This window comes from Globicephala melas, chromosome 17 (assembly GCF_963455315.2).
Source record: "Globicephala melas chromosome 17, mGloMel1.2, whole genome shotgun sequence".
Taxonomy (NCBI): Eukaryota; Metazoa; Chordata; class Mammalia; order Artiodactyla; family Delphinidae; genus Globicephala; species Globicephala melas.
Genome location: NC_083330.1, coordinates 50,809,803 through 50,835,077, shown reverse-complemented (window position 1 = coordinate 50,835,077; position 25,275 = coordinate 50,809,803). Strand labels below are relative to the sequence as shown.

Sequence of the window (25,275 nt, the reverse complement as noted above, 5' to 3'; positions counted from 1 at the left end):
GTTGGTGCTGAATAATCTTAGCTTTTGCTTTTCTGTAAAGCTTTTGATTTCTCCATCGAATCTGAATGAGATCCTTTCTGGGTAGAGTAATCTTGTTTGTAGGTTCTCTCCTTTCATCACTTTAAGTATATCATGCCACTCCCTTCTGGCTTGTAGAGTTTCTGCTGAGAAATCTGCTGTTAACCTTATGGGAGTTCCCTTGTATGTTATTTGTCATTTTTCCCGTTCTGCTTTCAATAATTTGTTTTTAATTTTTGCCAGTTTGATTACTATGTGTCTCGGCGTGATTCTCCTTGGGTTTATCCTGTATGGGACACCCTGTGCTTCCTGGAGTTGGGTGGCTATTTCCTTTCCCATGTTAGGGAAGTTTTTGACTATAATCTCTTCAAATATTTTCTCGGGTCCTTTCTCTCTTCTCCTTGTGGGACCCCTATAATGCGAATGTTGTTGCATTTAATGTTGGTGTCTTAGGCTGTCTTCATTTCTTTTCATTCTTTTTTCTTTATTCTGTTCCACAGCAGTGAATTCAACCATTCTGTCTTCCAGGTCACTTATCCGTCCTTCTGCCTCAGTTTTTCTGCTATTGATTCCTTCTAGTGTAGTTTTCATTTCAGTTATTGTATTTTTCATCTCTGTTTGTTTGTTCTTTAATTCTTCTAGGTCTTTGTTAAACATTTCTTGCACATTCTCCATCTTTGCCTCCATTCTTTTTTCGAGGTTCTGGATCATCTTCACTATCATTATTCTGAATTCTTTTTTGGAAGGTTGCCTATCTCCACTTCATTTAGTTGTTTTTCTGGGGTTTTATCTTGTTCCTTCATCTGGTACATAGCCCTCTGCCTTTTCATCTTCTCTGTCTTTTTGTGAATGTGGTTTTTGTTCCACAGGCTGCAGGATTGTAGTTCTTCTTGCTTCTTCTCTCTGCCCTCTATTTTGGGGAATCTTAAGCCACAAGTTTAAAGCAGTTAGGAGAGACCTCTAAAACCTATTTTCGAGCAACAGTTGCATCCCTGGAATAAGTGCATTGCCTCCAACTTCAAGGGGCTCACACTCAACAGGGTGTGTAGGTTCTGCCAGTTGGTTACACAAAGTCACCCTCTATCAAGAAGCTAGTGATTCATTGCTATTCATGATAAAGTATTGAAAATACAATTCCACATGATTTATTACCCAAATGCTCTTTTATCCTGAGACATAGTTCCTTTTTGGTGAAATTTTCAACTATGTTTAAGAAAAGAAATGCCAAATCCTGATGGTTTTTTACCTCCCATCAACACACACATACATATATACATATAAAGCTTTTCTTAGCTCATTCATCTAATGATTTTAAAAGTAGCAGTACTTATACTCTACAGTGTAAAGATTATGTGACAATGGAAGAAAACAGAAAAAGTGTTTCTTTCAAAGGGAAAATGTAACATGTCATAATTGAAGATGATTCTACATAAAATGCAAATATTTAAAAATAAAACATATTTCTAGACAGAAACAAAACAGGGATAATCAAATAAATAAATCGAAAGCACACAAATTTGGCTGTATTTCTAGTCCTAGACCAATAAGGTATGTTTTATTGATACAACTATGGACAGACAAATTATAAAGGAGTAGAGTTGAAAGCCCCCTCCCAATTCTATTTCTGTTTTCTCTCCACTTCCAATTTTCTCTTCTCTTTTCTTTCCTTTTTAAATTTTTATGGAGTACACATACGTTTTTGCATGGTGTGTATACAAGCACACGCATATGTTTAAGAACATTAAAAACACAATTCAAAGTCACTCTAAAGCACGATTTGGAAATATCTATCTAAAAACATTTAAATTTTACCTAACCTGAACTAATAATTCTGGTTTTAGAAATTTATCTTAATAAAACTGTAGTGGGTTGAATGGTGCCCCCCCTCCAAAAGGTATAATTCATGTCCTAATGCCCAGAACTTGTTAACATTACAAGGAAAAAGAGTCTTTGCAGTTGTAATTTAGTTAATGATCTAGTGATGATAAAATCATTCTTGGTGGGCCTTAAATCCAATGACAAGTGTCCTTGTAAGAATAAGGCAAAAGGAGATTGCAAAGACAGCTGAGGAGGAGACAATGTGAACGCAGAGGCAGATAATGAAATGATGCAGCCACAAGTTAAGCAATGCCAAGAACCACCAGAAGCCAGAAAATGCAAGGAACATTATCTCCCTTAGAAGCCTAGGATCAGTGTGGCTCTGCCACATTTCTGATTTTTAGCCCCTAGAACTATAAGAGAATAATTTCTGTTGTTTATACCCACCAAGTTTGTGGTAATTTGTTAACTGAACTCTGGAAACTAATACAAAAACTACCATAAAATCAATAAATATGATAAGTGTAGTTTAATATATAATAGCAAGATGAAAATGGCATCTTATGAAATAGCATATCTATAATAGAGGGATCATTAAAAATTATACCATAGGGGGCTTCCCTGGTGGCGCAGTGGTTGAGAGTCCGCCTGCCGATGCAGGGGACACGGGTTCGTGCCCCGGTCCGGGAAGATCCCACATGCCGCGGAGCGGATAGGCCTGTGAGCCATGGCTGCTGAGCCTGTGCGTCCGGAGCCTGTGCTCCGCAACAGGAGAGGCCACGGCAGTGAGAGGCCCGCGTACCGCAAAAAAAAAAAAAAAAAAAAAAAAATTATACTATAGGGCTTCCCTGGTGGTGCAGTGGTTGGGAGTCCGCCTGCCAATGCAGGGGACACGGATTCGAGCCCTGGTCCGGGAAGATCCCACATGCTGCGGAGCAACGAACCCAGGCACCACAGCTGCTGAGCCTGAGCTCTAGAGCCCACCTACCACAACTACTGAAGCCCACATGACTAGAGCCCGTGCTCCGCAACAAGAGAAACCACCCCAATAAGAAGCCCTCACAGCACAACGAAGAGTAGACCCCGCTTGCCACAACTCGAGAAAGCCCACGCGCAAAAATGAAGACCCAGTGCTGCCAAAAATTAATTAATTAATTTAAAAAATTATACTATAAACATATGACATAATATAAATCTTATAGCAAAATAATGTTAAATAATATATTCAAAGTACATAAAATGAAATGAAAAGACACATTGAAAAACAGCCTGTAGTGTATAAGTATTATTCCATGTTTATTTAAAAACATATATTGGGTATTAATACCCAGAATATATAAAGAATTCCTTCAACTCAACAACAGAAAAACCAAAAAACCTGATTTTAAAATGGACAAAGGAGGGAATTCCCTGATGGTCCCGTGGTTAGGACTCTGCACTCTCACTGCCAAGGGCCGGAGTTCAACCACTGGTGAGCGAACTAAGATCCTACAAGGCGCGTGGCTCAGCCAAAAAAAAGAGACGAAAGACTTGACGTTTCTCCAAAGATGATATACAAATGACAAAAAAAATACCAAAAGATTCTCAACATCACTAATCATTAGAGAAATGCAAATCAAAATCACAAGATATCACCTCATACCTGTTAGAATGTCTGCTATCAAAAAAGAAACAAACATAAAATAGCAAGTGTTAGCAAGGACATGGAGAAATTGGAATCTTTGTGCACTATTGGCGGGAATATAAAATGGTTCAGCTGCCTGAAGAAATTAAAAGTAGAATTACCATATGATCCAGCAATCTCACTTCTGGGTTTATATCTAAAAGAACTGAAAACAGGATCTCAGAGATATTTGCACAGGCATGTTCATAGCAGCATTATTGACAACAGTCAAGAGGTGAAAGCAGGGCATATGTCATTGACAGATAAGTGGATAAACAAAATTTGGTGCATACATACAATGGAATAGTATTTAGCCTTAAAAAGGAAGAGAAGGAAGGAGTACTTGTCATATGCTGTAACATAGATGAATCTTGAGGACATTATGCTAAGTGGAATAAGCTAGTCACAAAAAGACAAATACTGTATGGCTCCATACATATAAGTTACATAAAGTGGTGAAATCCATAGAAACAGAAAGTAGAACAGTGATCACCAAAGGCTGGGAGGGAGGGCAAATGGAGAGCTGTTGTCTAATGGTTAGAGAGTTTTGGTTTTGCAAGGTGAAAAGTTCTGGAGATCTGTCACACAACAATGTAAATATACTGAACACTGCTGAACTGACACTTAGAAATAGTTAAGCTGGTTAAAAAAAACCCAAACTGTGTTTTTTAAAAATTTGCAGTTTATTGTATATATAAATAAATAAAGCTGTTTAAAGAATATATTGGTGAACTATTTTAGCTAAGAAAATAACTAAGAAAATAAGACTCCAAAGTCAGACTACCTGGCCTCAAATCCCAGCTCTGCCACCTACTAGTGATGTGATCTTGGGCAAGTCATTTAATAAAGCTGTTCCTCAGCTTTCTTTGTAAAAGAGAGTTTATAATAGTATACTGCCTTATAGAACTGTTTTTTGAATTAGATGAGCTAATATTCATAAAACAAGGTCTAGTACATTGTGCTAAATAAATATGGTGACCTATCAATCTCACTCTTGATAGAAGAGTGAGATTGAGATTGTGAGATGAGATTCTCTACATAGAAATATTTACAGATTATTTCTAAATAGATGTCCTACCAGAGATTTTAATCATTTTCTTCTCAGCTTATCTGAGGGTTCTTTTTAATATATATTTATTTATTTATTATTTTTGACCATGTTGGGTCTTCCTTGCTGCACGCGGGCCTTCTCTAGCTGCAGCGAGTGGGGGCTGCTCTTCATTGTGGTGCTCAGGCTTCTCATTGAGGTGGCTTCTCTTGTTGCAGAGCACGGGCTCTAGGCACACGGGCTTCAGTAGTTGTGGCGCACGGGCTTAGTTGCTCCACAGCACGTGGGATCTTCCCTGACCAGGGATCGAACCTGTGTCCCCTGCATTGGCAGGTGGATTTTTAAGTGCTGCACCACCAGGGAAGTCCCTTATCTGAGTTTTTAAATCTTTTTATTACATATATGTATGATTTTCATAATAAAAGCAATAGAAGGTTTTTTTATGAATACAAAATAAGTCAGATGGTCCATCTAGTTTACAAGTTTGTCTCTTGGTAACACTAAGGTAATAATTTCTGGGCAAACATGGATTATTTATTATATTTCAAAAACCTTTCTAATATTTTTAGCACTGTCATTGACAAAAAGAAAGATACTGTTATATGCGAATGAAAATAACAGAGTCTACAATAACAGCCTGTAACTGTTGTTATGAAAATTATGGTCTATAATCCTTTAAATTTTTATAGTTATATTATTAACTATTAGAGTAATTTCCTGTTTGTAGGCTGGGTGACAATAACACAATTTAAATGCAAGACTGCAGAGGTATTCCATGTGGATGTCTTCCTGACCCAGTATTTTTGCAACGCTGGGAAAAGCCATGGTAGATTTGGTGTTGATCCTGCTTTTCCTCTGGACAGAGTCAGTTCTGGCCTGCTCAGTCTCTCATTACTGTGATGACGGCCCTATCCAGATGCTAAATACTCAAGAGACACTCCAGTACAGTGTTAAAGACTCTGAACACTTCATCCGCAAAGAATGTAGCATTCCAAGAGAAAACAGGCCTCCTTCTGACACTAGTAAAATTGTGAAGGTGTGTGATAAATCAGGCATCAAAATGAGAGGCCACAAATTCTTAAATATACTCTGCCTCTTACAGTGAGTCCCTGCTCCTCTCTTTCCAACACAGAAATAGTCATATATTCTAAATAATGATAATAAAGCTTGCAAATACACATCAGTAGAAACAACTATAAAATATGTTCAACTATAAAGTGTTACAATAACCTATTATGCAGTTAAGAAGGCTGGTCTAGTTGGGAATCAATAAATAGAGGTGTAACTAACAATGAAAACGTGTGAAATGTCTTAAGCTCTTTGAGGCGATTTACGTTGAGAAGATCGGCAGGAATATTTTGTTTTAAGAGCACTGGTTTCTTCCATTTTCCTTCTCTCTCTCTCCCTTCCCTTCCCTTCCCTTTTCTTTCTTTTCCTCCCTCCCTCTATTCCTTCTTTTCTTCCTCCCTCTTTCATACAGATGTTTTCACTCTTTCATATTCAAAAAACAAAAACTACAGGGGTTTAAAGGTACCATTTACTTGAAACATCAACTTTCCAAAGAAATACAAAATTTTTAAAATCTAAAATAATGACTTATCTATCTCAAAGAAAACAAAATGATGCCTTGTTTTTCAAACAAATAGATTTGGCTATAAACTAGAATTATTTTTCCATTGAAAAATAAAACTATTTTAACCAGAAATATGTAAAAGATTGTTTCTAAAATGACCAGTGCTTAGTTTTCTAACAAAAATGCAAAATAATCTGCCTGAGAACAATGGAAATATATAAATTATGACTACTGGTGCTAACTAAAATTTACTAAATATTAGATTTACTTATTATGCTAAAGCAATATGGAATTCCTAGTATTTTTTGTTCCTTTTTACTTTTTACTAAGATATAACTTAATATGAAGTAGAAAAGTTAAGTGTATACCTTGATGAATTGTTACATGTTACAGCCATGATCCACCAGCCAGATCAAGATAGAGAACACTTAAAAGATCACGTTTCCTTCAATTTTAGGTGTATAAATCTCTCCCTTAGGATGTAGTTTAAAATGTAGATTCCTAGACTACATTCCCAGAGATTCAATAATAATACGTCTGGGATAGGGCCCCTGAGACTGAATATTAAATAAACACCTCCACTTGGAGAAACTTTGCCCTCAAAGGAGGCCTAACTTGACTTATGACTCTAAAAGTTCCATTACTCTCAGCTTTAAAGATAATTTTATTAGGAAATCTAGATGGTTTTCTACCAACATACATAGGACATTTGGTGTCCTTGTGTAATTCTAAGTTTTAGTGTGATTTTTTCTTTTTTTGAGGCAGCATCTTCCATATGAAGTTTCTACTAGTCCATGGCAAAATGAAAAATTTTAAGTCCCTAGTGAATATATCCTAGTAATATATCCTTTCTGTAGAAAACTTTCAAAGAATGGGAAAACTTAAATCAAGACAACCAAACCATTGTTAATATATTGATTTATTTATTCCAGTGTTTTTCTATGTACAGTTTTTTTTAACAAGAATATATATATATGTATTAATATATATTGTTCCTGCCATTACCACCCGATTTTTCTTCAGCATTTTCCAATGTCCTTAAAAACCCTTTCAATGTAGTTTTGTCTGTAGAATGTTTTGTCTTATGAAAGCATCATAATTTATTTTACTACTCTGTATTTAAAATTTTAAACATAGAAGTTGTTTCCACTTTAAAAAATGTAAAGAACACTGTGATGAACATTTTTGTACACATTTTAAAACTTCATTTTAAAATATTTCTTTAAGATAGATTGTTAAAGAAATTGATATGGAGGGTATAAGCATTTTTAAGGCTTTTGATATATATTGTGATTCAGTTACCTATTGCTGTATAACAAAATCTCCACAACTTAGTGGCTTAATATAACAACTATTTATTAACAATCATTTTTCAATACATAGTATTGACTGGGTTCACGCATGCAGCTGCATTCAGCTGAAAGCTTGACTGAGGCTGGAATGTCTAAAATGGCTTCACTCATGTGTCTGGGACCTTAGCTGGGGGTAGTTGGAATAGGTGGGAGCTGGCTTGACCTCTTTCTACATAGTCTCTCGTTATTCAGTAGTCTAATCTGAGCTTGTTTATATCACAGCTGTATCCCATGAGAATAAAAGTGGAAATGTCAGGGTTCTTAAGACCTAGAGCTAGAAGCCAAAGCAAGTCATGGCGTCAGCCCAGATTTGGGGGGAAGAGAAAAAGACTCCACCTTTTACTGGAAGAGCTCCAAAATCATGTTGCAGAAGGGTATGTGGGGTTGGAGGTATTGCTAAGGCCCTATCTGGAAACAAATGACCACATACTGCCATATTATTATTTTATAAAGCATAGATTTATTATAAAGATTATATGCAAAATGTACTTCCATCAGATTGGCATGAGTTAAAAAGTGTCAGCAAGAATGTGTAGCAACAACTCTCATATACTCCTGGTGTAGGTGTAATCTTGATGCTCATTTTACAAAACAATTTGTCATTAATTGCCAAAGGTCATAGGTATATACCCCCATGAAATGGGTGCACAGGTAGACCAGGATATATGTTCAATGAGGTTCATAGCCTCATCATTCATTACAGCCTCAATCTGAAAACAACCTAAAGTTCATTGACTCTAGAACATTATATTGTAGAATAGAATATATGGAAAATATAGAACAATGAAAATAAACAAACTATACACTCAGCATTATAGACGAATCCTTCAAACATGATGTTGAATATAAAATACAAGTCCTGGGAATTCCCTGGCGGTCCAGTTGTTAGGACTCCACTCTCTCACTGCCGAGGGCCCGGGGTTCAATCCCTGATCAGGGAACTAAGATCCCACAAGCTGCGCAGCGTGACCAAAAAATAAAACAAGTCATAAAATGATTCATAGAATTTGATTTTATTTACTTGAAGTTCAAAAACAAGCAAAAGTAAACTATGTTGTTTAGGGATGCATACATAAGTAATTGAACTATAAAGAACAGCAGAGAAATGTTTACTATATTAAAGCCAAAGTATGTGTTTGGCCTGGTAAGGGGGAAGGAGGATGGAGAGGAGCATCCAGGCAGAGGAAAAAGAATAACTGGGCAATAGGAAGGAGATGACGGAATTTGAGGAGTTTAAAGGAAGCCAGTGAGCAAAAGGAAGAACAGGAACTTAGAGGCCAATGTAAGGATTTTCAGACTTCGTGCTAAGAGCAATGAAAAGCCACTGATTGGTTGTAAGCAATATGATTAGATTTTCATTTTCAAAGAGTAATTTTGTCTGTTATATATAAAACAGATTAGGGAAAGTCAAGAGTGGATAGAGGAGTATAGTTAGTAATCTATTTTAAATGGCTTCAAGTGGTACAGTGAGAGTGGTTAAGAAAAGGATGGATCTGAGATGGGCTTGGAAGATGGAATCAATAAGACGTGTTGCTTAGGGAGTTTAGAAAACAGAATGAGTCATCATGATTCCTATTTTCTGGCATGATCAACAAGGTGCCATTAATCAAGAAAGGGAACACTAGTGGGGAACTGGATCTTGATTTGGACTCCTGGAAAAGATGTGTGTACTAGATTCACTGTTTTAAATGTACTATTTAAAACCCACAAGTGCAGATGTTACCCAAGCAGTTGAATAAATGATCCGGAGCTCAGAAGACGTACTGATCTAGCGAGAGAAATTTGATATTTTTTTCTTTTAATGTACCATGGCAGTACATGATACAGAGCATACCTGAAGTACTAAGGGCAGATAAAATGACTCAGAAAGGACAGATAGAAGCAAAACACAGTGAAAATGTTAATATTATCTATGTCCAAGGCACTATACATGATGCAGGTCACAAAGGTAAGTAAGATATGGTTCCTAGTTTACTGCGAAGTGGAGGAAACACTTAGATTATATAGATCTTACCTGGTAAATGACAAGAACTAAAAGATGCTTTGAGATCCCAGAGGGGTGCAGTTAATGCTGGAAACTTGAATAAGAATCAGTCATAAGGCGAAAGGTGGAAAAGGCATTCCAGGCAGAAGCAATAAGATGCACAAAAGCACTGAGTCTTGAAACAGTGTGGACGTGAGTAATCACAAGCAGTCCAGTAGCATTAACACGCAGGGTTTGAAGGTTGTGCAACAGGAGGTCAGACTAAAGAGAGAGAAAGGCCCCGGTTATGGACTGTCTCGCTTGACCTTCTCAGGAGTTTAGGATTTATTGGGTAGGAAAGAGGAGTGTGTATTTCTACGTTAGGGAGATTACGTAGACCAAGCATGGAGGGTGAAGGCAAAGCTGAACACAGCAAAGCTGCCTAGGAAAGAAAGAAGCTGCTACATGTATGGGAAGTGGTGATAGGGGTAAAGAGGGGACATCACATTTGATAAATATTTAAGATTACCCTTTAATTCAAAGGGCTTGTGTGAAGTCTTATCCGCTTAGTCCCAGGTTTCTCCCAGCTTTAAATGCAGTTGACAGGTACTTGGGAGAGATGGCAGAAGCCCAGGTTTTAAATCTCTGAATTTCTACAAAACAGAAAGGAAAAACAAGCAAACCACAACCACTACATAAACAGAGCAAATACATGGCGAAGCCCAAACGCCTGGGCAACATATACCACAAAGCTAGGGGACCCCAAAATACACGTGGGTGCGGCCAAACCCCCAACAGTCAGATTCTCAGGGCCTGTACGGGAGGAAGGAAGCTAGCGGGCGACGGCTGCTAAGCAGGTGCGGGCAGGTGCCCTTGGCCGCCAGGAGCGCTTGGCTCCCGGCTCAGCAGCGGGCAATGCGCAGCCGGCGAGGGAGCGAGCGCTTTGTCGGCTCCCGCCCCGGCGGCGCTCGAGTCCGCAGGACTGCAGGGGTCGGAGCAGCTGGGCCACCCTGTGACTCATCGGTGCTCCGATGTGAGACACGGCCCAACACTGAAGAAGGAGAAGCCGCTGAGAGTAGAATAAATCTCAGCAGCACCTGAACAACCAGGACAAAGTAAAGGAAGTTTCAGGGGGCAGGAAACAGGGCCAGGGAACTCCAGAGAGAAAGCCACCAAGGTTTTGACTGCTACACAAAAGCAACAGAAGAGGGAGCATGCTAGAGTCAGAAAACATTTTCTCCACCAGCCTCACTGTAAAAGTTCAAGGGGGAAAAAAAAAAAGACACCGAAAAACAAAAAAACCCCACAACCCCCCCCCCAATTTCCCATAGAAATGAGCATGAGGAAAATATCCAGGGGAAATCCCATACAGAATTTATTATAAGAAAAAATAAGGAGCAAACTAACATCCTTACAGACAAGGAAAGCAGGCCAGGAAGATGTGCCCACAAAAGAGCTCAAAACTGTAACCTACCATTTCAAAACAAACATAAAACACATTAAGAAAATGATTCAAGATGTGAAAGAACATCATGAATCAGAATTAGAAAAGCTCAGCATTGAGGTGACAGACCTCAGTGAAGAATTAGACTAATTAATTTATTAATTAAAAAGAATTAGATTAATGAATGCCTTAAAAGAAATAGAAAGTGCCAAGGGAAAGTTTTTCATTTTAAAAGAGACATTAGGGAATTCCCTGGTGGTCCAGTGGTTAGGACTTGGCACTTCCACTGCAGTGGCCCAGGTTCAATCCCTGGTCCAGGAACTAAGATCCTGAAAGCCACATGTAGCCAAAAAAGAAAAAAATAAGAGAAATTATTTTAAAAATATAAAAGAAATGAAGAGATAAAAACAGTGAATCTAGTACACACATCTTTTCCAGCATCTACAGACTGGGAGCTCTGCTTTTTACCTGTTGCTGCTTCACAGTCTTCCTCCTGGGCATCTTTGTATCTCGTGGGCCCCCTCAGCTCTTGTCACATGGCAAGTATAGAATACCTTTGTTAAATAAGTGGTTCTTAACTCCTGTGACAACTCCCTTATTCCCAATCTCCAGGACTCAGAGGAGTCTTCAAAGATAGGAATACCACTAACCCACTTCCCTTCCTCCATGGCACTGAGTTAATTTCCTATTGCCACTTAGGAGAATAAAAAAGGGGAGACCTCCCTTTCAGAGATCAAATACCAGGACTTAAGGCATTTTTCATGTTCTTTCCTTTTTCAATAGTTCTACTTCCCCCTGTGCCCACTGTATCCTGGTATGTAAGCAAGCTTTTCCTATCATGTAAGAAATTTTCAGAATACAAACATATTCATTTGGCCTAAATCAGACATATTAATTCATTCAAAACTTCATTCAGCAAATAGTTGTCAAGTAACAAATAGTTATTGGGCAGTAATGAACAAGACCAAAGATTAGGTTCCTGCCTTCATGGAATTACCATGAGCTGAGAAAGATGTAAACCAGTCAACATGTAAACAAGATCATTATAGGTTGTGATAAGCAGTGAGAGGGAAATTAACAAAGTGAGGTAATGTTGGGGGAAGCTATTCTAAATAAGAAAGTCAGGGAAGATCACTCTAACCACATCCTAGTCTTAAATCATCTGGTTAGTTGAATAATATTAAGATATTTAAGTGCTTTCATATGAATTCCAGTTGTTATTCCCCTTTGGGATGACCTACAGGCCTTCTTCCCCGTGACTTCATTTCCTCCAAAAGGTACATGGATATAGAGGTACATAAATATGCCTCATTCTTGACCTTGAGAACCTATAGTGTAGTAGAAGGAACAGACATGGAAACAGATAGGAAAATACAACATGGCAAAGGGGATACCACAAGCACGAACAAGGTTACTGTTCTTCCTGGTTAACTCTTCGGTCTTGGGCCTCTGGTGTCCCTGGAAAACCCTGTTTACCTGTTTGAGTTTTAGGCTGAAAATTCTTCCTGGCTCCCTACATCATCTTAATATTTACTTTTAAGTTTTTGGCTATATCAGAAGTAACTTGACTTGCATGCATTACTAGCTTAATTCCCCTCATAGCTCGTAGATCCCAACATTGGCTTGAGATACATAACAAAGTACTGGGGAAAATATTTTAAAAAATTACTTTCTTAAAGAGCCCATATTGTTCATGTCAAATTTTTCAAATAAATGCTAAATAAGATGTCTGGCCAGATAATTGAAGCTGGCTGTTATCACACAAGAGAATGTATTCAAATAATAATTGTCATGATTAGAAGCCTGTACTGCATTTCAGTGTCACCGTTTTCCTGTCAGTAACCATGTTAGTCTGGTAACCAGGCAGTGAACATTTATTTGGACTGCAGGAATTTTTAAAGACAGATAACACAGGCACAGAATATGCTATAAAAGACACACAGAATTAGAAGTATTTGAACAGATACATAGGTATTTTAATTATGTTCTGAAGTGGCTAGTGGTTTATTTAGCTTGTCAACTCTTAAGATTCATCACAACTCTTTCAGATTCCTCTGAGATACTTCCAACTACTGGGAATTGCTACCTTCCCCCAAATAATGGGGTAGCCGCATTCCAGGTGCTAGCATCAGGGACAGATGAGAAAGAGCAGTGACGTTTCCCTTTGCCCGATATCCTTCACTTCACATATTACAACGTCTCCAAGTGAAGTAGATTTAGCTGTCAATCCTAGCTTTATATGAGGTGGTAAGTGAAGAAAGAAGGAGATTTAAGTCCTCCAAAGGCACCTTCTCTCTGTGTGATTCTTTAATGAGGATGACAGCAGGACTGAGGCTTCTGGAAATTCTCACACAGGAATTAGGTGGAATCAGTACATAAAGAGTTCCAATAAGGTCCCCCAGAGCAAGGGAATAAGGTCAGGAAAAAGTCAGCTTCTGAAGATACACACTCCCAGAAGCAATAATTATTTTGGAAAAAAAGACTGAAAACACCTAGCTGTACGATGTGTCCATGCTTTCAATCTAATTAAAGCACTACATTAATATCCCGTGCACACCTCTATCATTGCACTTACCACACTGAAATATAAATTGTTAGTTTAGGTATCTGTCCCTTCTGCCTAATCATGAGTTCCTTCATGTAGGAACAGCATTTTAGTTATTTTCTCACTCTCAGAATCTAGCACTGTGTCTGGCTAGAATAGGGATTGAATAAATGTGTGTTGAATAAATGAGTGGGAAATATAGTTAAAGAAGGCATACTGCAATAGGCATCTGCATGCAGTACGTAAAAAGGGTAATTGGATTAAATATAATATTATTTAGAAATATCTAAGAGAGCTACTGAATCAGAAGGCATGAGCATTCTGAAAGTGTCCACTATAGTAGTGACAGGTATTCATTAGGCTATTCCAAGATATGGATGAGGGACTTCTCTAGCAGTCCAGTAGTTAAGACTCCATGCTTCCACTGCAGGGGTCATGGTCAGGGAACTAATATCCCACATACTGCACAGTGCGGCCAAAAAACAAAAACAAAATATGAAAGAATTTCTTTCAAGAACATGTAGGTCTGGATATCCAGGCTCTATGCACATTTATTCATTTCCATAGCATTTGTTGAGTACTTGGTATATGTCAGGTACTGAGACAGGAACTAGGACTACAAAGACAGATATTCATAGTCCTTACACTCAAGATGTTTACAGCCTAATAGGGGGAAACAAACATTAAAAAATAATAAAAGAGGGCTTCCCTGGTGGCACAGTGGTTGAGAGTCCGCCTGCCGATGCAGGGGACGCGGGTCCGTGCCCCGGTCCAGGAAGATCCCACATGCCGCGGGGCGGCTGGGCCCGTGAGCCATGGCTGCTGGGCCTGCAAATCTGTAACCTGTGCTCCTCAACGGGAGAGACCACAACGGTGAGAGGCCTGCATACCGAAAAAAAAAAAAAAAAAAAAGGTGGGCTAAAATGTTATAGACTCTGTGATAAAAGTTTGTTACTGGTAGTGAGAGGCTGGAGGGATTACTTCAGATATGCTCTGCTAATGAGAGACACAGAATAAAGAAGATGATGCTTAATCCAAGTCTTAAAAAGTGAAGAGGTTGGGACTTCCCTGGTGGCGCAGTGGTTACGAATTTGCCTGCCAATGCAGGGGACACGGGTTTGAGCCCTGGCCCGGGAAGATCCCATATGCTGCAGAGCAGCTAAGCCCCTGCGCCACAACTGCTGAGCAACCCCCTCTCGTCATAACTAGAGAAAGCCCGCACACAGCAACGAAGACCCAGTGCAGCCAAAAATAAATAAATAAAAATAAATTTATTTTTTAAAAAAAGTGAAGAGGTGGTCAACAGGGTGGGAGAGGGCAAAAGGGCATTTTAGTCTGAAGGAGCTGCTAGAGAGCAAGCGAAGAAATCATAAACTTGTGACTCCGTATAAATTTCAGAAGTGTCTTTTGCTACTTCTGTAAAACATAGCATTGGAATCTTGACAGGGATTGCACTGAATCTACAGATGCCTTTTGGTAGTATTGTTGTCTTAACAATATTAATTATTTCAATCCATAAACACAGGATGCTTTTACATTTATTTGTGTCTTCTTCAATTTCTTTCATCAATGTCTTGTAGTTTTTGGAGTAGAGATCTTTCACATCTTCACTAAATTTATTCCTAAGTATTTTATTATCTTTTATGCTATTGTAAATGGGATCAATTTCTTTATTTCTTTTTCAGAAATTACATTATTAGTGTGTAGAAACACTACTAATTTTTGTGTGTTAATTTTGTATCCTGCAACTTTACTGGACTCATTGATAAAATCTAACAGTCTTTTGATTGAGTCTTTAGGATTTTCTGTCTATAAAATCACTGTCATCTGCGTATAGAGACAATTTTACTTCTTCCTTTCCAATTCTTATACCTTTTATTTCTTTTTCTTGCCCAATTGCTCTAGCTAGGACTTCCACTACTATGTTGAATAGGCGTGGTAAAAGTGGGCACCCTTGTCTTATTCCTGATCTTAGAGGAAAAGCTTTCAACCTTTTGCCATTGAGCTATGGGCTTATCATACATGGCCTTTATTATGTTAAGATATGTTCTTTCTATGCCTAACTTGTTAAAAAGTGTTTATCATGAATGGATGTTGAATTTGCCAAATGCTTTTCCTGCATCTATTTAGATGATCATATCATTCTTTCCTTTAATTCTATTAACGTAATGTAACACATTAACTGAGTTGCATATGCTGAACCATCCTTGCATCCCATGGATTAACCCCACTTGATCATGGTGAATGGCTCTTTTAATGTGTGGCTAAGTTTGGTTTGCTAGTATTTTATTGAGAATTTTTGCATCTACATTCATCAGGGATATTGGCCTGTGGTTTTCTTTTCTAGCGGTGTGCCTTGCAGTTTTGGTATCAGGATAATGCTGATCTCATAAAATGAGTTTGAGAGTGCCCTCCCCTTCATTTTTTGTTAGCGTTTGAGAAGGTTTGATGTTAATTTCTTATTAAATTTTTGTTAAAATTCACCAGTGAAGCCATCTGGTCCTGGGATTTTCTTTGTTGGAGATTTTTTAAAAAATAAATTTATTTATTTTTGGCTGCGTTGGGTCTTTGTTGCTGTGCACGGGCTTTCTCTAGTTGTGGCAAGTGGGGGCTACTCTTCGTTGCGGTGTACAGGCTTCCCATTGCGGTGGCTTCTCTTGTTGTGGAGCACGGGCTCTAGGTACGTGGGCTTCAGTAGTTGTAGCTTGCGGGCTCTAGAGCACAGGCTCAGTAGTTGTGGCGCACGGGCTTAGTTGCTCCACGGCATGTGGGATCTTCCTGCACCAGGACTCAAACCTGAGTCCCCTGCATTGGCAGGCGGATTCTTAACCCCTGCGCCACCAGGGAAGCCCCTGTGTGAGTTTTTTGATTATGGTTTTAATCTCTTTACTAGTAATTGGTCTATCAGATTTTCTATTTCTCCCTTGGTAAGTTGTATATTTATGAGAATTTTTCCATCTGTTCTAGGTTGTCCAATTTGTTGGCATATAGTCATTCATAGTAGCCTCTTATGATCCTTTGTATTTCTGTGGTATCAGTTGTAATGTCTCTTTTTTCAATTATAATTTTGTTGATATGGGACTTCTCTTTTTCCCTTGGTTATTCTAGCTAAGTGTTTGTCAATTTTGTTTATCTTTTCAGAGAACCAACTCTCAGTTTGGTTAACCTTTTCTATTGTTTTTCTATTCTCTATTTATTTCTGCTCTAATCTTTATTATTTCCTTTCTTCTGCTAATTTTGAGCTCAGTTTCTAGTTCCTTAAGGTGTAGAATTAGGTTGCTTTTTGGGGCTATTTCTCACTTCTTAATGTAGAGAAGCAAAAAACTTGATGGCTTATTCAAGCAGAAGTTAGCATGGAAGGGGTGTACAGCTCTGGAGAGATAAAGTTCTAAAGAACATCCTACAGTGTGCTAAGATGTTTTTATGTTATACTATATGAAATTAGAAGTGCAGAGTGTATTAGTTTGCTAGGGCTGCCAAAATAAAGTACCACAGATTGGGTGGCTTAAACAACAGAAATTTTTTGTCTCAATTCTGGAGGCTAGAAGTTCAAGATCAATATGTTGGCAGGGTTGTTTCTTCTAAGGCTTCTCTCCTTGGCTTGTAGATGACTATCTTTTCCCTGTGTCTTCACAAGGTCTTTCCTCTGTACATGTTTCTATCCTAATCTCTTCTTCTTATTAGGACACAGTCTATTGGATTAGGGCTCACCACAATGACCTCATTTTAACTTAATTACCTCTTTAAAGACCCTATCGACAAATACAGTTTCATTCTAAGGTACTGGAGGCTAGGGCTTCAACATATGAATTTCAGGAGAGGGGGGCACGATTCAGTTCATAACAAGGTTAGATGTACATTTAGGTCACCAGGACAGCAGGGCGGAGGACAGGCTAGATGGGTGCAGGGCTAGGGACAGGGAGACCCTTTGGATGACTATTGCAATAGTCCATCTGTGTGAGGGATGATCAGAGCCTGAACTAGAAAGACAGAGGAAGGTGTGTCAAAGACATGATAAAAGAGTTACCAGGAGAAAGGGCCTGCAGGATAGAATCTAAACTCCTCAGCATAGTTCACAGAGCCCTTGACAATTCAGCCCTGAACCCTCAACTCAGACTCATGTCCTGCCACTTGCCATCACACATGCTACCCTCTAGGCATAAAGACCTTCTCAATGTCTCTGATCACACTATGCTTTTACTCAAGGTCAAGTCTGTGTGCCTGCTCTTCCCTCTGCCTAAAACATTCTTTTCCCTTTTTTTTTGTGGTACGCGGGCCTCTCACTGTTGTGGCCTCTCCCGTTGCAGAGCACAGGCTCCAGACGCGCAGGCTCAGTGGCCATGGCTCACGGGCCCAGCCGCTCCGCGGCATGTGGGAACTTCCCAGACCAGGGCACGAACCCGTGTCCCCTGCATCGGCAGGCGGACTCTCAACCACTGCGCCACCAGGGAAGCCCCTTTTCCCTTTTCTTAGTCAGTTAAACATCTATTCAGGTAGAGGTAGTCCAGTGTTACCTTCCCCATGAAACTCCAGCTTTCTCTGGCAGCAAATCACTTCCTCCTCCGGACACTCTGTGCATAGACTCTCTCACATGGTGCTATGATTATTTTATATTTTACATGCTTGTCACCTCCACTAAACCGTAAATTCCTTTTAGGCTGGGATTGGTTTCCTTTCTTTGTTTCCCCAGAGCCTGACATGGTGATCAGCAAATGAAAAGTGTTGCATCAATATCTGATGAATGTATGAGAAAGTCTTCACCTGATACCACCTAGATCCTACCAGGTGAGGCCTTGCCTGTCTTTCTTCTGTAATATCTCTTTTTAACTAAAACACTAGGAAGAGACTAAAGCAAGAAAGTCAGATTTTCCATATTTGGGGCTAAATCTCTCTTATAAAAAGAAATAAGATATTTTCACAAACCAGCAAGGAAAATTCCAGGGGAAAAGCCAGGCAAATCAGCAGAGTTTCCAATCTGTCACCACTTTAATCCTTCTTGTAAATCACTTCCAGTTTAATTGTAAAGGACAAAACACCACTGTCTTCATGTCTTTTTCTATTTAAGAACTTAATGAGTGGCTCCCATTGCCTATCTGGTCAAATCCAAGTTTCCCAGTCTGGTTTTGAAGATCTTCCACAGCCTGGCTGCATTTCACCTAACCAATTCACTGTCCACACGACAGTCAGAACTACCTTCCTGAAACACTCTCACACTCAAAAATATTTTAAGGCTCCTCATGACTTCAGATGAATTTCAAATTCCTCACATAAGCTTTCTACTGTTTGGCCCTGGTCTTGTGTTTTCTGGCATATCCTCTTCTATAGTCTTCAGTCTTCAGTCAACTTCCCAAGTTGTCTTTCCCAGATATTTCTTATATTCTTCTGTTTTTGTGTCTCTCTACTGTTCAAATCGTTCCTGAACCACCTGTAATGCTCTCTCCCACATCTGTTTTAAAAGTCAGCAGTTCCAATACAAAAGACATCCAATCCACCAAGCTTTCTCCATTTTCTCTACCCTCATGGAGAATCAATCTCCGTTTGGAGCCAGTTGCCTAGGACCACATGCTCTTCTCATATTCCCTACAGCTTGTCATAATACTCTATCCTTCCATGATAGCTATTTATGTAAGTACTGTAGCATGTCTATCAGCATACACACATCTTTTAAAACACGCTCCCTAGACCCAACATCTATCGTTCCATTTTACTGCTTCCCTTTCTAGTAAAATTCCTCAAAAGATCTGTTTATATATGGTGTTTCACTTTCTCTCCTCCCATCTTTTGAGCTCACATCAAACAGACTTTCATCCACCACTCACTGAAATTGCTTTTATCAAAGTCATCAATAACCTGCATATCTTAGAAAGTCAAAGAGCAACACAGTAAGTGCCCTACGTATAAACCTTCAAGTTGCGAGCGTTCAAAGATGTGAATGTGCATTCAAATGTCCAATCACATAAGTTAGTTCACATGTCTGGTGTACATTGTCACATGCATCCTCTACACGTGCTTGTGCTTTTGTGTACTTTACTGTACAGTACTATATAGAGTACAGTAGTACAGTATCTTTATTTCAAGCCCAGGATGTCTGGAAGCAAGCGTAAAAGCGGCGGTGATGTAGCTGGTACTGCTAAGAAGCACCAGGAATTGGAGGCCCAGAGAAAGGACAAAGAGAGACAAGAGGAAGAAGAAGTAACTGAAGAACTGAAGAAATTCATGATGCAGGAAGTGGCAAGAGGATTTTCTTTATTTGAGGAGGCACTATTAGTTTTTGAGGCACAGGACCATGTAGAATGGTACATGAAGGAAGGTTGCAGCAGCTGTTCAGAGTGCAATCCAGTGCTACCGTGTCATCTAAGATGAGAAAAAAAGAGCTATTACTCAGACGTCACTGGATCGCTTTTTTTAAGAGGTTAGATAGAATTAAATCCAGAAAGGAACCAGAACCTGTGCCATCAGCGTCAGCCATGAGTGAAATTGCAGCTTGCCCTCCGTCTCCTATTGCTGAGGATCCTTCAGCTCTACCATCTCCCACCTCCTCTCCCTCCTCCAGTCGGTAACTCTTCTTGCCTGTTCACTCGATGCCAGCCCCTGTATGCCACCTATTGTACTGTACTACTGTACTTTTCAAGGTACCGTACTATAAGATTAAAAATGTTTTCTTTATTTTTTGCGTCTGTTTGCTTTTTATGTATTATTTGTGTGAAAGCTATTAGAGTACAGTGCTATATAGCTGATTGTGTTAGGTGGGTACCTAGGCTAACTTTGTTGGACTTACAAACAAATTGGACTTATGAACGTGCTTTCGGAATGGAACTCGTCCCTATGGAGGGGACTTACTGTATTCAGTTGTCATCTTGAACAAACCATACCATTTGACACAGTTAATTGCTCCTTGGTGCTTGGACCAATCTCCTTCTTTGGTGCCTGGAACACCACTTTCTCTTGTTCCTCCACATTCCTCCTCCACTTCCTGGCCAGTCTTTCTCTGGTGTCTTTACTTGATCTGAATTATCCCAACCTCTACAAGTTGAAGTGCCTAAGATTTAGCCCTCCTCATCTCTTTTCCCAACATACTCACAGTCTGATCTCATCCAGTGCCATGGTTCTAAATTTCATCAGGAGGTTGACAAGATCTAGTCTTCTGTCTCCAGCTCTTACCTTTCTCCTGAATTCCAGATTCATATGTACCACTGCTTAATCAGTATTTCAACTTAGGTGTCTAATAGGCATCCCAAACATAATATGTCCAAAACTTAACTCTTGATTTCTCTCCTCTAAACATGCATCTATCACACCCTTCCTCATCTTAGCAAAGGGCCTCTCATTTCTTCTAGACCTTAGAGTCATCTTGGCCCCTTCTCCTTCTCATCTAATTCATCTAATGCACAAATTTTGCTAGCTATGCATTTGGAATATATTCAGAATTTCACTACTGTCCATAACTCTTTCAATGCTACCTAAGCCACCAATGCTGATCTAAGCCACCATCATCTCTTGCTTGAGTTATTTCAATAGTCCCTTAACTGGTCTCTCTGTGAATGAGCTTCTTCCCCCACCCCCTTCCAAACCCTCAAAGTGGCCTTTTTTAAAAGCATAAACACTGATTATATGCCTTCTCTGCTCAAAACCCTCCAGTACCTTCCCACCTCCTTCAGAATGCAACCCAAAGTCTTTACTGTGGCCTACAAAGCATTATGTCATCTGTCCCACCACTCCCTCTCTGAACTCATCTTCTTCCACACTTCCCCTTGCTCAATCAGTTCCATACATTGATACTTAATGTTCCTTCACCTGGCTTTTTCTCCTCTAGGCAGCCACAGGCACCCTCACTTCCTTCATATCTCTTTTCAAATTCTACTTTATTAGAGACACCTTCTCTGACCACTTTATATAAATTAGCAACTTTTTCCCATCATTCTCACCCTGCCTATTGTTCTTCATAGCACTTATCACCACTGGACAAATTATGTATTTGTTAATATGTTTTTATCTGTCTCCCCCAACTTGAATATAAGCTTCTTTAGAGAAGGCAATTTGTTTTCTTTACTGCTATATTCCCAGGACCTAGACCAGTGCTTAGCATATTGCAGGTGTTCAATTTATATTGAATGAATGAACTAATAATTGCTACCTATTAGATTGAAAGCTCCTGGGCCAGAGACTAGCTCTTACGGATTATATAGTCCCATTAACACCTAGCTTAGTACCTGGCATATTAAAAGTTCAAAATGTTAATCAAATTGAATTGCATCTTATTTCTCACTGCTTCTCAAAGATGCTCTCTGTTCCTTTTTGGCAAGTTTCCGTACTTCTACCTGCTTCCTTCCTTCCTCTGCTGCGGCTCACTTCTGCTGGAAGCCTCAGTTCCTGCTTTTTCTCTCTTTAACTTCCTCTTTTCCTGTCTATATTCTATTACAGCTTTGGTCTCTGGGCTTACAGGAAACTTCATAATACAGCTATCACCTCTTAGAGGCTACAAAGACTATCCCCTACAATACAGCAGCCTATACCACCACTTATTCTTTGCTTCATGGAAATTCAGCCTTGCTTTCCCAACAATACTGTAATGACACTATGGCAGAGATCATATCATACTCCCAAATCCTTGAAAACAGCTAGTACAAGGTTACACGGATGGTAAGTGATTAACAACTATATCAACTGATCCAGAATAGTATCTCCATTTTTTTTTTTTTTTTTTTTTTTTTTGTGGTACGCGGGCCTCTCACTGTTGTGGCCTCTCCCGTTGCGGAGCACAGGCTCCGGACGCGCAGGCTCAGCGGCCATGGCTCACGGGCCTAGCTGCTCCGTGGCATGTGGGATCTTCCCGGACCGGGGCACGAACCCGTGTCCCCTGCATCAGCAGGCGGACTCTCAACCACTGTGCCACCAGGGAAGCCCAGTATCTCCATTTGCATACTAGACAGCATCACTTGGGTAGCTAATAGGAATGTTATTCTGTCTGAAACAGAATTTCTGATTTTAGCACTCATACATATTCCTTTGCCATTCCCCCACCCACCTTTTACTGTCACCAGTAGGTATCCAGTTTTTTAAGCCCAAAGTCTAGGAGTCACTGTTTTTTTTAATTAGACTTTTATTCTGATTGTGGATTCACAAGCAGTTGTAAGAAATAATACATGAAGATCCCGTGTACCCTTTACTCAGTTTCTTCCAGTGGTAACATCATACAAACTTATAGTATACTCTGATGGTTCCTCAAATAATTAAACGTAGAGTTACCGTATAACACAGCAATTCCACCTCTGAATATATATGTAAGAGAACTGAAAACATATGTCCACGTAAACATGTGTACACGAATGTTTATAGCAGCATTATTCATAGTAGCCAGAAAGTAGAAAAAAACCAAATGTCCATCAGTGGATGGATGGGTAAATAATATGTGGTATGTCCATATAATGGAATATTAATCAGACCTAAAAAGGAATGAAGTACTGATACATGCTACAACTTGGATGAACCTTGAAAACATTAAGTAAAGTGAAAAAAGTCAGACCCCAAAGGCCATATATCATGTTATTCCATTCATTTGAAAGTCCTGAATGGGAAAATCTACAGAGTGGTTCCTTAGGGCTGTGGTAGAATGAGCAAGAGGAGGAGATAGAGAAGATGAGGTAAGAGAGGTAACGGGTCCAGATGGTGCAGGGCTTTTTAGGCTATTTTGAGACATATGTTTTTCTCTGAGTGAGATTACAAGGCCTGCAGGGTTTTGAGCATAATCTGACTTTTAAAAGTCACTCTGGCTTATATATGGAGAATAAACCACAGGAGGAAAAGAGGGGAAGCAAGGTGATTCGTGAAAAGACTATTTCAAAAACCAAAGCAAGTGATAATGGTGTTTTGGAGTAGGGATTAACTTTGTAGGTGCTGTGAACTGATTGATCAGGACATGCTTTAAAGGTAGAACCAGAGGATTTGTTGGTGAAGTCAATGTAGAGTATAAGAGAAAGAGAAAAGTCAAGGACGACTCCAAGGTTTTGGGTCTGAACAACTGGACAGATGGAGTGGGCATTCACTGAGGTGGAGAAGAGTGTAAAAGGAGCAGGTTTTGACGAGCTACATGGGGAATTTGCTTTTGGACACGTTAATGTTGAGATGTTGGATATATGGAGTATTAGCTGTTAACTAATATGTGGACTATTAGCTGTTAACTAATAGTTTGTGCTGGGGCTCTAATTTGGGAGTTGTCAATGTGTGGATTGCATTTAAAGCCCTTAGGTTGAATGACATCACTTAGGGCATTGGCCTAGAGAGTGAAAAGGTCCAAGACACTCCAAAGGCACTCCAAAATGCAGAGGTCTGAAAGACGACAAGGAGACAAGAGTACTTAGAATAAAATACTCACATTCCCTACCTTAATGGAGACCTGGCCCTTCTCCATGTCTGTAACCTCACTCTCCAGTCTGGTAGGATACTCAGTTTTTGAAGGACACCAAGCCCTTTCCTGTCTCATGGACTTTGTCTTTGCTGTGCTTCCACCAGGCATGTTTCCACCCAGGCTCTAATTTTGGTCACCTGCTTCTCTTACCACAACCTCGACTAAATTGTAACCCTGAGTTTTATCTAAACACCCTAATTGAAAAGCCCCAAACTGGCACCGCGTCCCTCACCTCCCTGCCCCCCTGACACCAAGTTATGGCTTTTACTATAATCTGAAATTATTTCACTGTTTTTTGTCTAGAAGACCATCCCATCTTAATTTAACAAATGCTTACAAAACGATTACTATACACCAAATAAAAGCTCAGCTATTCCTCCTTGTACTTAATTTTCTGGAGAGCAGGGGCCTCATTATCTTGTCCTTTGCCGCATCTCCAATACAAATGACATTGCCTCAGCAATCAATTCTGAGTTTTCAGTATTTGTTAACGGAACGGATTGCGGGACACCTACAAACTTGCAAACAAAAGGAATTTTGCCCGCCCATCCACCCCGTCCCAGAGTTGCCGGGAAAGAGGAAGGGAGGGAGGACCTCGCGCATGCGCTATTGTTCCCTGAGCGCTCGAGGCTGAACCCCGCCCCTTTCCTTTGGCTGGTTTAACCACTGCACATGCGCAGTAAGGGTCTTGTCCGTTCGTTTGTCGGCGCTATCAATAAAGTTTTAGCGACCGCACACTTCTCTTTTCCTTGGCAAGATGGCGGAGTACGACTTGACTACTCGCATCGCGCACTTTTTGGATCGGCATCTAGTCTTTCCGTTGCTTGAGTTTCTCTCCGTAAAGGAGGTGAGTAGGTTTTTGAGCGCGAGGAAGGCGTGGGAGCGCGTGAGATGCGGGGCAAGGCCGAAAGGCGGTGGCGGTAGCCTTAGGCCTTACCCACGTGTGAGGCGGCCCTGAGTTTGGTCCCGAGTCGGGCAGTAAGGATCTGCTGGTAGTTAAGCGTCGTCCCTGTTGATTAGCACCGCGGAATTCGGCCGTGAGTAGGGGTGAGGTGACAATATGAAACTCAGGGGAGAAAGGGAGGGGTCTCTGCTTCACTTCTTGAGGTGCCAGTGCCGCTGGGACTTCCGCATCGTTCCTCTTGGAAGTTGACGATTGGCTGGCTTCCCTGTATTAATGCTTGAGCTTAACATAAAGCTGGCTTCGAGAAGCAAATTGGACTGTTAGAGATTTAAATTTTTCTTTTGGGCACAGTAGGAGGGGTGACCGTGGCTTTGTGTTTTTGCTTGCCGGATCGTTTGGAGTGATTTTCTTACACTTAAATATCTAGCCCTTTGGTTTCCGTAAAGTTGGGAGTTCTTTGCGAGGAGTTTAACTGGTGTTTCGGTAAATAGCCACTTCCTAGAAGCGTAGCTTTTCTTTTTTTTTTTTTTTTTTGCGGTACG

At 39.9% G+C, this 25,275-nt stretch overlaps 1 protein-coding gene and 1 long non-coding RNA gene across 2 annotated transcripts in view; both read left to right on the top strand.

Annotated features, from left to right (window-relative positions):
• The window catches only part of LOC115856692 (uncharacterized), a 116,956-nt gene extending 98,747 nt beyond the window's left edge, over positions 1–18,209 (top strand). Inside the window, exon 3 of the long non-coding RNA XR_004040945.2 lies at positions 18,115–18,209. This is a non-coding gene — a long non-coding RNA (uncharacterized lncRNA). The remainder of the gene's footprint in view (positions 1–18,114) is intronic.
• A 6,331-nt stretch (positions 18,210–24,540) lies between these two features.
• Positions 24,541–25,275, top strand: part of EIF3E (eukaryotic translation initiation factor 3 subunit E) — a 50,890-nt gene continuing 50,155 nt past the window's right edge. Inside the window, exon 1 of the mRNA XM_030863096.2 lies at positions 24,541–24,676. Within this exon, the coding sequence (XP_030718956.1) occupies positions 24,587–24,676 (90 nt within the window). The 5' untranslated portion in view covers positions 24,541–24,586. The remainder of the gene's footprint in view (positions 24,677–25,275) is intronic.